The sequence below is a fragment of the Mobula hypostoma genome, chromosome 1 (genome assembly GCF_963921235.1).
Source record: "Mobula hypostoma chromosome 1, sMobHyp1.1, whole genome shotgun sequence".
Taxonomy (NCBI): Eukaryota; Metazoa; Chordata; class Chondrichthyes; order Myliobatiformes; family Myliobatidae; genus Mobula; species Mobula hypostoma.
In genome coordinates, this window is record NC_086097.1 from 140,036,137 (window position 1) to 140,048,208 (window position 12,072).

The window sequence follows — 12,072 nt, forward strand, 5'->3', positions numbered from 1 at the left end:
GTCAGTGGATCCATAGTCATAGTCATACTTTATTGATCCTGGGGGAAGTTGGTTTTCATTACAGTTGCACCATAAATAATAGTAATAAAACCATAAATAGTTAAATAGTAATATGTAAATTATGCCAGGAAATAAGTCCAGGACCAGCCTATTGGCTCAGGGTGTCTGACCCTGTAAGGGAGGAGTTGTAAAGTTTGATGGCCACAGGCAGGAATGACTATCTATAACGCTCTGTGTTGCATCTCGGTGGAATGAGTCTCTGGCTGAATGTACTCCTGTGCCCACCCAGTACATTATGTAGTGGATAAGAGACATTGTCCAAGATGGCATGCAACTTGGACAGCATCCTCTTTTCAGACACCACCGTCAGAGAGTCCAGTTCCATCCCCACAACATCACTGGCCTTACGAATGAGTTTGTTGATTCTGTTGGTGTCTGCTACCCCCAGCCTGCTGCCCCAGCACACAACAGCAAACATGATGGCACTGGCCACCAGAGACTCGTAGAACATCCTCAGCATCGTCCGGCAGATGTTAAAGGACCTCAGTCTCCTCAGGAAATAGAGACGGCTCTGACCCTTCTTGTAGACAGCCTCAGTGTTCTTTGACCAGTCCAGTTTATTGTCAATTCGTATCCCCAGGTATTTGTAATCCTCCACCATGTCCACACTGAAACAGGGGTCACCGGTACCTTAGCTCTCCTCAGGTCTACCACCAGCTCCTTAGTCTTTTTCACATTAAGCTGCAGATAATTCTGCTCACACCATGTGACAAAGTTTCCTACCGTAGCCCTGTACTCAGCCTCATCTCCCTTCCTGATGCATCCAACTATGGCAGAGTCATCAGAAAACTTCTGAAGATGACAAGACTCTGTGAAGTAGTTGAAGTCCGAGGTGTAAGTGGTGAAGAGAAAGGGAGACAAGACAGTCCCCTGTGGAGCCCCAGTGCTGCTGATCACTCTGTCGGACACACAGTGTTGCAAGCACACGTACTGTGGTCTGCCAGTCAGGTAATCAAGAATCCATGACACCAGGGAAGCATCCACCTGCATCACTGTCAGCTTCTCCCCCAGCAGAGCAGGGCGGATGGTGTTGAACGCACTGGAGAAGTCAAAAAACATGACCCTCACAGTGCTCGCTGGCTTGTCCAGGTGGACATAGACACGGTTCAGCAGGTAGATGATGGCATCCTCAACTCCTAGTCGGGGCTGGTAGGCGAACTGGGGGGGATCTATGTGTGGCCTGACCATAGGTCGGAGCAGCTCCAGAACAAGTCTCTCCAGGGTCCTCATGATGTGGGAGGTCAATGCCACCGGTCTGTAGTCATTGACGCCGCTGGGGCACTGCATTCTTTGGCACAGGGACGAGGTAGGACGTCTTCCACAGCACAGGAACCCTCCGGAGCCTCAGGCTCAGGTTGAATACACGGCGAAGTACTCCACATAGCTGAGGGGCACAGGCTTTGAGCACCCTGGTACTGACACCATCTGGTCCTGCAGCCTTGCTTGGGTTGAGACGTTTCAGCTGTCTTCTCACCTGTTCAGCTGTGAAGCCCACCGTGGTGGTTTCGTGTGGGGAAGGGGTATAGTCATGAGAGCAAGGTGGGGCACTGTGAGGAAGGGTAGGAGGGGAGAGTGGAACATGTGTTGGTTGGGGGCGGACAACAGATGGCTCGTGGGGAATGGGCAGGGGTCATAATGTCAAATCTGTTAAAGAACAGGTTAAGTTCATTGGCCCTGTCCACACTGCCTTCGGCTCCTCTGTTGCTAGTTTGCGGGAACCTAGTGATGGTCCTCATCCCCCTCCTGACCTCTCTCGTTGTTCTGCTGGAGTTTCCACTCAAGCTTCCTCCCATACCTGTCTTTCAGGTCCCTCTGTATTGCCCTCAGCTCCTCCCTATTTCCATCTCTGAACACCCTCTTTTTAGCGTTCAGGATGTCCTTAATGTCCTTTGTTACCCATAGCTTGTTATTTGAATAACAAAGGACAGTTCTTGTCAGAACATTGCAGTCCACACAGAAGTTGATGTAATCAGTGATGCACTCTGTGAGCCCATCAATATCCTCTCCATGTGGCTCACTGTGGAGATCATGGCTTCAGCTGGTACTTTCCTTATCTAATGATAGTTTAACAAATGAGTCACTATGCAGTTTCAGGTTGGTGGCAGTTACACCAGCTGTCACTCCCACACTCTGTGTGTGCAGAGGACTTAGTGCAGCATCTTTCAGTCCCAGTGCCCTTTCTGAATATTTCTCACTTCTGAACTGCTATTCTGTGAACAGTGAATTTGTCTAATCTGTTCTTTCAAACATGCTTTAGAATGCAGTCTTATATCAACTTCAAAAGTTTCAAAGAATGATAATCACGTGTTTTTATTTGCAGACTTTGAGGGAGCTGCTGTGTTTGTTAAAAGGAGAAAAATTACAAAACACAGAAGAGTAAGTGTCTTGAAGGTATCTGTGTGGGTTCGGAGTTTGAATTGCAATGGGCTGAGATTTTTTCCAGAGGTTTATAATGCAGAACCAGTTGTTCCTAGAGCAGTGTTTGCTTTTTAAGTCCCATAATTTTGTAAAGTCAATTGCTAAAACATTTGGGATCTCAGAACCCAATGCCACTTCTGGCTGCATGGTTCTGTGTGCACATGCACAGTGTTACACCACTGTCTTCCCCATGCTCTCTGCACTACTGACACTTCCCTGGGAAACTGATAGGGATGTATGCAGTTACCATTCCAGTGAGTTGAGTATAGGATAGGAGAAATGAATAGCAGGAGCTAGATCACTTACATCAAGATTCCTGTGGTGTGCATGAGCTTGGTGTTGGAGGTGCCAAATGTGGTGAATTGGCTCTAACGGAGCACTAAGTTGAGGGCAGGAATTTGGGAGCTGGCAAAGTGAGAGAAAGTAAATATATCATAGCTTTAGACCTTTGGTGAATTGTAAACAAATTCTAGCTCACCCTTGATGGATGCTGTCGTTTGTGTCAAATGTCTGCTTTAAAAGCAAGTGGTAGTTAGGTGTTTAAAATATGTTTCAAACAACAAATTTCTGGAGAAACTCAGCATGTTCCATGACCTCCAGTTAAAGTGTATTTGTTTTTGTTTTTATTTATAGGAGCAAGAGTGCAACCCAAGGAGAGGTAACGTACTTATCAGTATTTTACAACAAAATGTTATGAATTGTTACTAAATGTCTGCGTTTAGATTGCTGGAGAAAGATAATACTGAAATCCTGATACTAGACTCATAAGCCAGCAAGTAATTTAGGAGCTAGGCACCATTCTTATATTGGTTTTAAGTAGGACTTTTCTCTTGCTGTCTCCATTACCCAGGCTGCTGACCTTGAGGAGATAATGTACTGTTAGTGTATTTATACTAGACATCTTCTGACCATTACCAACTGCACAAGTGCTTACATTATAAATTAAGGACTTGTGTATTCAGAGCCCTGAAGTCTTGAGAGATGGGAGAATGCAAAATAGGCAAAATCTCACTGTTCCTGAGAAATGTGGCTGGGATGGAAGTCTGTCCTATTTTACTCTAGATCAAGTGGCAGGTGGTCCACTCTCTGCAGCTTCCTATCTCTGCCTGTTTGCTGTCATCCGCCGTCTCTTGGCTAACTGGGAAAATGCACTCAGTTGATCACTTTGGGCCCATTAGGAATAGGGGCAGAGTCTACACTGATCTCTAACAAGAGAGGTCAGCATACAATAGATGCCATTTTTGGTTTCTGAAAACTCTTCTACCATTTCAGGGATCCAGGAAGAGCTGACTAATTGGATACACAGTTGGCTTAATGGTATGAAGAAGAGTGATGGTTAATGATCGTTTCTGAAACTGGAGGCCTGTGACTAGTGGTGTTCCCCAAGTATTGGTGCTGGGCCCAATATTAATAATATGGACAAGAATATACAAGTAGTGGTTAGTAAGTTTTTAGGTGACACTAAAATAGGTGGTGGTGTTGTCAGTTGAGAGAAGTTATCAAAAGTTACAGGGGGATCTTGATCAGCTGGATAAGTGAGCCAAGGAATGGCAAATGTTTAATTCAGTTAAGTGCAAAATTTTGCATTTTGGAAGTCAAATCAAGGTAAGACTATCATAGTAAATGGTAAGGCCCTGGAGGGTGTTGTGAAACAGAGGGACCTTGGAGTTCAGGTATATGGTTCCCTGAAATTAGAGTCACAGATGGACAGGGTAGTGAAGAAAGCTTTTGACATGCTGGTCTCCATCAGTCAGAGCATTGAGGATGAAAGTTGGGAGGTCGTGGTGCAGTTGTACAGGACGCTGGTAAGTTCGCACTTGGAGTATTCCGGTTTGGTCACCGTGATGTAGGAAAGATGTCATTAAATGTAAAGAGTGCTGCCAGGACACTGAACTTTCGGGAGAGGTTGGACAAACTTTTTCTGACACGAGCACAAAGAGTTCACTTTCTGGAGGTGTATAAAATCATGAGAGGCATAGATAGGGTGAATATACAAAGTATTTTCCCGCGGGTTGGGGAATCAAGAACTGCAAAACATAGATCCAAGGTAAGAGGGGAAATATTAATTAGGAACCTGAGGGCCATTTTTTTCACATTGAGGATGGAACGTATATGGAATGAACTGCCAAAGGAAGAGGCTGAGGCATGTTTCACTAATATCATTGCATGGATAGGAAATGTTCAGAAGGATTTGGCCAAACATGGACAAATTGGGCTACTTTAAATGGGCATCATGGTCAGCATGGACAAGTTGGGCCAAAGAGCCTTTTGCTGTGGTGATTGACTTTATGACTATTCAGCTCCTGAAGAGCTCCTGCCCATAGAGCAGCAAGAATTTTGTGACTGCCCCTAGATTGAAATGTCCTGGAGTTGGAGGGGTCACAGAGTCACAGAATTGTACAGCATAGCAGCAGGACCTTCGGCCCAATATATCTGTGCTCCCAATCATATCACTCTATACAAATCCTATTATATACAATATATCTGTGCTCCCAATCATATCACTCTGTACAAATCCTATGTGCTTGTATTAATTACATATCCTTCTATGCCCAGCTCATTCAATACATGTCCTGATGCCTCTTTAATATTTTTTACTGTTCCTGCCTCCACCACCACCTCTGGCAGCTCATTCCTGAGACCAGTTATTCCCCGGATGTCCTTCAAATCTCCTTCCTCTCACGCAAAGCCTGTTCCCTCTAGTTTTAGACACTCCTATCTGTGATTCTGGTTATCTACCCTGTCTATGCATCCCATAATTTTATATGCCTCTGTCATGTTACCTCTCAGCCTCTGTGGCTGCAGGGAAAACCAACCCAACTATCCGGTCTCCTCTTAACTTGTGTCCTCCAATCCAGGCAACACCCTTGTGAATCTTTTCTGCATCCTCTCTAATTATATCCTTTCAATGATGTGGTGATCAGAACTGCTCACAGTACTCCAAGTGCGGTCTAACCAATGTTTGTACAACTGTGACATGATGTCCTAACACTTGTACTCTGTCAGTGAAGGTAAGGATTCCATATGCCGCCTTTGCTATATTGCCACTGACAGGGAACAGTATAACTGTACCCTGAAACCTCTCTGTTTACCAACAGTCCTCCAGGGTCCTGTCATTCACTGTGTATGTCCTGTTCGGGCTTAACTTTCTAAAATGCACAATTTTGTATTTGTTAGAGTTAAACTCCATGGCCCACTTTCCCATTTGATCAATATCTCGTTGTAACCATAGTCAACTTTCTTCACTGTTCACCACACTACGAACTTTGGATCTGTCCATAAACTTACTAATTATGCTGCCTATTTCTTGTCCAGATCAGTAATATATATATAACAAACAGCAGAGGACCTGGCATCAATCTCTGTGGCACACTACGAGTGACAACCCTCCCATCAGAAAAGCTCTCCACGTACTACCTCTGCCTTCTGCAGCCAAGTCAAATTTGTATCCATTTGACTAGCTCACCTTGCGTCCCATGTTATCTAACCTCCTGGATCAGTATACCATGTGGTGCCTTTGTAAAGTCCATGTAGATAATGCCTGCTACCATGGCCTTATCAATCCACTTGGTCACCTCTTCAAACAACTGAGCTAAACTGGTGAGATATGATTTCCTGCACATAAAGCCATGCTGACTAGGCATAATAAGCTGTTGCCTTTCCTGTCTCACAGAATTCCTACCAATAACTTTACCAGCATTGCTGCAAGGCTGATCACTGGCCTGTGTTTCCCCAGTTTACCTTAGCTTCCCTTCTTGAATAAATGAACAGTATTAGATGTCCTCTGGTCACCTGTGGCTATCAAAATTACAAAATTTCTGGCAAACCCGCCCGACCCCCACCCAGCAATCTCCTGCCATGCTTCTGGCAACATCCAATGAAACAACTGGTCAGAGCTGAGGGATTTATACACCTCTATGCATGTTAGGGCCTCCAACACCTCCTGTTCCGTGTTACTGATATTCTCCATGGATCACTGTTCCTTCCCCTGAAATCATTGGCTTCCATGTAAATACAGATGAGTAGTAATTGCAGATGTAAGGTTTCAGTTATAACCCATAGCTCCACATGCAGATTACTACACCAATCCTTAAGGGATCAACTTTTTTCCTTAGTTTTCCTTTTGCTCTTTATGTACTCACAGAATCTTTCAGGATTCTCCCTATTATCATGTCCCCATTTAGCCCTCCTGGTTTTTTGTTTTTAAGTCTGCTCCTGTATCTCTGAGCTCCCTGGGGGACTACTTGATTCCAGCTCCCTATACCTGACATATGCTTCCCTTTTCCTGACCAGACCTTTGATGTCCCTCATCACTAAAAGTTCCCTAATCTTGCCAGCCTTGCCTTTCAGTCTTAACAGGCACATGCTGGCCCTGAATTCTCAGTATCTCAGCTTTTAAATCCTCCCATCTGCCAGACATCACTTTATCTGTAAACAATCTCTCCCAAACAACTTTTGAGATTTTTTGTCTGATGTTATCAAAATTGACTTTGCCCCAATTTAAGATTTTAATTTGAGGACCAGTCCCATCTTTTTCCATAACTATCTTGAAACTAATAGAATTATGGTCACTTCACTGGTCCCGACGTGCTCCCCCACTGACACATCACCCTCCTTTTCCCAGCACTAGCTCAAGTGCGGCCCCCTTCTCTAGTAGGGCCATCTTCATGTTCCTTCAGTAAACTTCCTGGCCGCTCTTAGCACATCTAGCCCCATTCAATTCCTTAGTCCCAGTCAATATTCAGGAAGTAAAAATTTTCAATTATTACAACCCCATTATCTCTACACCTATATGTGATTTCCTAGATATTTGAGCCAACTGTGGGTATCTGTGCTGAGGTCTTGCAGCTTGGAACAGTGATGATGGAGGGAGAACTTGAGGCTGATATTGCCAGAGATGCCTCTGATTGGAACTGTATAATGCATGTGTGTGATTTGTGTTTCTTTCCACAGCTGGTCTATCACGTTTTGCAGTTGGTAGCATTTGTATTGCTGGCTGTTCTCATCATGAGGCTCAAACTTTTCCTCACACCTCACTTGTGTCTCATGGCTTCTCTGATTTGTTCCAGACAGGTAAGATAACTTCTGCAGTGAAATTTAATCACATGTGTCTACCACAAGGCCTGACGTGACACTCAATTGAGATTTCCAACAAATCTTGCTGCACTTCATGGGACAAGTTTCAGTTTGCAGTGTTTTGGGGTTTTATTTAATCTTCCTCCAGAAATCCCTGCTATCACAGAAGCCCATCGACAAGCAATGTAAACATCACTGCAGGAGTTCCTCAGAGCTGTGACCTAGGCCCAACCACCTGTTTCATCAATGCCATTCCTTCCATCACAAGTTTAGAAGTGGGAGGTTTCCTGATGATTGCACAACATTCAAAATCGTTTGCAAACTCAGCCAATACTGCATGCAGGCACAAAACAATTAACATCTTCAAGAGGAGAAAGCTTAACACATGACTTTGAAAGCTGCAGATGTTAACATTTGCATTGAATGGATCTGATGAAGGGTCACGAAATGCTAATTCTGTCTCTCTGGGTAACCTGGGATAAGGAGCAATCAAGCTAATACCACTTTGCATTGACACTAGTTCAAGTGTGGCAGTTCAAAACCAACCTCCAGATCTTCTTTGAGATGAATCAACTTGACTTTCCCTCATCCAGGAGTACTGACTGTCCAGATTCAGACACATGCTCTGATTTCATGATGAGGTTCTGCATTCTCCCCTCCGGGACAGCTGCCTGATCTTTATCACTCATGATATCACTGGACAACAAAGATTTTGCTTCCTGAATACTTTTCAGTGTATCTTACGGATTTTGGGCAGCTGATTGTGTAAATCACGATGACATTTCCATATCATGCACCATTTTTTTATAATCGAATATATTTGTTATTTCAATTCTTAATTCAAGTCAATTAAAATGTTGCCCACAATGTAAGTTGAAAAGTTTTCTATCTTGTCTGGGCATGGTTAGGCAGGATGGACACTGCATGGCAGGACAGGTTTTGGAAAGGCTATAAAAGCATCTCTCTCACACACACACACACACACACACACACACACACACACACACATACACATACACACACTGTTCTATGCATTGTGCTTATATGTGTATCGGTTTGCGATTACGATGTGCATGTTCTACACACATAGCATGTTGTGTGTACTCATTATGATAAAGTAATTGTATTTTCAGGAGTACTTGTGATAGCAAATATCTTGCCAATGTTGCAGCAGCTGCAGAACTTTCTGTTATATTTATGATGAGTATATGCTTAAATCTCAAAGACGGAGCATGACTCCTCTTATTAAGAAAGCCTATGAGCTGTACTTTGGGTATAAGATTGGTGACCATAGACAAAGCCTGAGATCCTCATATTAGTTGCATTCCCATTTAGACTTCTTCCTTGCAAATCTTGGCACTGTCAGTGACGAGCATAGTGAAAGGTTTCATCCGGACATTGCGATCATGGAGGACTGGAACCTATCAAAGCTGGCTGATTATTGTTGGACACTTAAGCAAGAAGATGTGGACACTGAGTACAAATGAAAATCATTAACAAAACATTTTTTTTAGCTTAGTTGAACTATTGCAAAGCGTCAGCACCATTATGCAATTAAACACATAAAAGTTCATTTCTTGTTTCTCTAAATTCCTATGTGATACAAGTAGTCTGAGATTATATCTGTGTTCAGCTTCAAGTGGTCTATTATAACCACAAAGAATTTCTGAGGAAGCAACACTTGGAAAAAAATCGTTGCCCTGTGTGCTTTCCCATCATCAAAGTCTTGGAGTCCTCATTAATAAGAAACAGAATGAATCGCCTTCTGACAAAGCACATATTGGGAGTGTGATTGAACTCTCTCCACTTACCTGGGTGAGTCAGTCCAACAACTCTCAATTTCAGCATCACATTCACTTTGCAAGTCAATCAAAGTGCTCCTCTGACTTCAGTTCTCAACATGAGGAGAGCTGGAAGACTTGGGAAGTGTCCCTTGTTTAAGAATTCTCATCTCTTCTGATAATTACTGCTTACCTTCCTGTACCTGTTTTAGAGGGAAACACTGAAAAACTGGGATTGTCAGTTTTGAAGCACTATAGGTTAGGAGAAGTTAATGCTTTTATACTTGAGGGATGTAGATGAGAGGTTGTTCTCATTGACAGGAAGACCAGAGGGATTAAATTTACAGTGATGGGCTAAAGAGCCAAAGGCTACCTGAAAAGGAGCTTTGTTATGCAGTGGTGGTTAGTTCTAGAGTTCCTTGCCTGATGGGTTCAGCTGTGGCTTTGAGAGGAAATTGGATCAGTGCTCGGAAGCAAAGTCATGACAGGGTTACTCAGAGAGGCTGTAGCAGGATCGCAGATGTGGTTTTGGGCAATGGTGGAATGAGTTCCTCTTTAGCGCTTACTGCTCAGTATTTTTATGAAGTCATCGCTCAGTATCATTTAAAATGTGATGAAATTGGTCTTTGTCACCATTTCAGAAGTGAGATCTGGACAACTACTCTCCATGCAGAAAACATTCCTCCCACAATCCCCCACCACCTTCCCTCCAGACCCTCAGCAATTAAACAATCTCTCAATACTGATCTGTGCCATGGGAAATGGGTTAATGTTTTACATGTTGTCTAAGCTTCTAGTACTTTTCTGCACTCAGACTGTGGGAGTTATACAGCAGTAAGAGGTTGTAAAATCACTTACTTCCTTTTGAACCAGTTGCTGCTGTTTATTAATGGTGGATTTACTAGTCTTTTAATTTCCTATCCACACCAACCTGGGGCTTCCTTTGTTACATAGAAAATTTGTTCATGAGTTTTGATTTCCCTTCCTTTGTCGAAGCTCTTGTGGTGGATCAGGACTAAATCCCTCCACCAGATACTTGTGTGTGTGATACTGGCAGCAATGGCTGTACAAGGAGCCATGAACCTGAAAGAACAGTGGAGCATAATCGGAGAGTTCAGCAACTTCCCCCAGGAGGAGTTATTGGAGTGGATCAAGGAAAACACCAAAAAGGGTAAGTCACTCTTGAGACGTTTGTCATTAAGTATAGCCCCATACTAGTGAAGGGATCATTTCAAAATGTAAACCAGCAGGATATTACAGCACTAGTTTATCAAAATTCATCCACGCACCTGTTCAAATGTGTCAAATTAAGTATGGTATTTCAGGTCTTGTGGGGAATTTTTCTGCCAGATCCGGTCTCTGGGACTGTAGTTGTTGTATTTTTTTTGTTTATTTAGATTTGGGAGTGGCGTTGAGGGCATTTTGTGAATTCAACTTTTAGTGGCATTCAGTTGAAGGCGATTATCCCATCTCTACCTCTTGCCACTACATGGATCTGCAGATAAGCAGTTTATGATCCCTCTGTTCCTCTACCTTTTTATTATATGACCATATGTTACTTTGGGTGCCAGGGTGGAGATATGTCTCTACAAAAGGAGGTGTAAGACCCTCCTTTCCTCTGCTAGCCTGCCGGTCACCCTTGGGCGAAGTGTAGCACCTGCTTAGCACCCCCCACCCCCGATCAGGGTCACGTGAAGCCGTGGGAGCAGGTAGGAGATGGTCATATGAGCAGCTGGTGCATATCACAAGTTCTGGTTATGACCACTGATAGCAGGCAATCTCTGAAGAGTATTGATAATGGATGGGGTCACCCACCTTATAAAGACACTGCCCAGAAGAAGGCAATGGCAACAAACCACTTCTGTAGAAAAATTTGCCAAGAACAATTGTGGTCAAAGACCATGATTGCCCACATCATATGACACAGCACATAATGATGTTGATATGTTGCTAGCCAAGGGGTTAAGTTAATGGGACTAACAGTTAAAGATCAGGACCAGTGATCCAGAGACACAAGTTCAAGCTACACCTCCAGTACCCCATTAAAAATAGTCTTGACAGCAAGGACTAAACCCTACCTGGTTCACTCCTGTACTTACCCAGTGATCCTGGACCAGTTGGTGTAGTTGTAATTGGCTCCTCAGTTCAATAGCTATGAGAGTTGTATTAAATGATTGCCTAAATTCCATTGCTTAAAGTTATTATAAGACTGTAAGACATAGGAGCAGAATTAGGCCATCTGGCCCATCGAGTTTGCTCCACCATTCAATCATGGTTGATCCTTTTTTTTTTCTCCTCCTCCTCAACCCCAGTTCCTGGCCTTCTCCCTGTAACCTTTGATGCCGTGTCCAATCAAGATCCTATCAATCTCTGCCATAAATACACCCAACACCCTGGCCTCCACAGCTGCATGTGGTACCATATTCCACAAATTCACCACCCCTTGGCTAAAGAAATTTCTCCACATCTCTGTTTTGAAAGGGTGCCCCTCTATCCTAAGGCTGTGCCCTCTTGTCCTAGACTCTCCCACCATGGGAAACATCTACTCTGTCTAGGCCTTTGAACATTTGAAAGACTTCAATGAGATCCTCCCTCATTTTTCTGAATTCCAGTGAGTACAGACCCAGAATCATCAAACATTCCTTGTATGATAACCCTTTCATTCCTGGAATCATCCTTGTGAACCTCCTCTGGACCCTCTCCAATGCCAGCACATCTTTTCTAAGATGAGGGGCTT

At 43.6% G+C, this 12,072-nt stretch overlaps 1 protein-coding gene across 2 annotated transcripts in view; it reads left to right on the forward strand.

The window, feature by feature from the left end:
- Window positions 1-12,072, forward strand: part of dpy19l1l (dpy-19-like 1, like (H. sapiens)) — a 127,561-nt gene that overhangs the window by 110,143 nt on the left and 5,346 nt on the right. For both annotated transcript variants that reach the window (XM_063056854.1, XM_063056865.1), the window contains 4 exons: window positions 2,381-2,436; window positions 3,112-3,136; window positions 7,432-7,551; window positions 10,332-10,506. In XM_063056854.1, coding sequence (XP_062912924.1) covers window positions 2,381-2,436; window positions 3,112-3,136; window positions 7,432-7,551; window positions 10,332-10,506 — 376 coding nt within the window. The remainder of the gene's footprint in view (window positions 1-2,380; window positions 2,437-3,111; window positions 3,137-7,431; window positions 7,552-10,331; window positions 10,507-12,072) is intronic.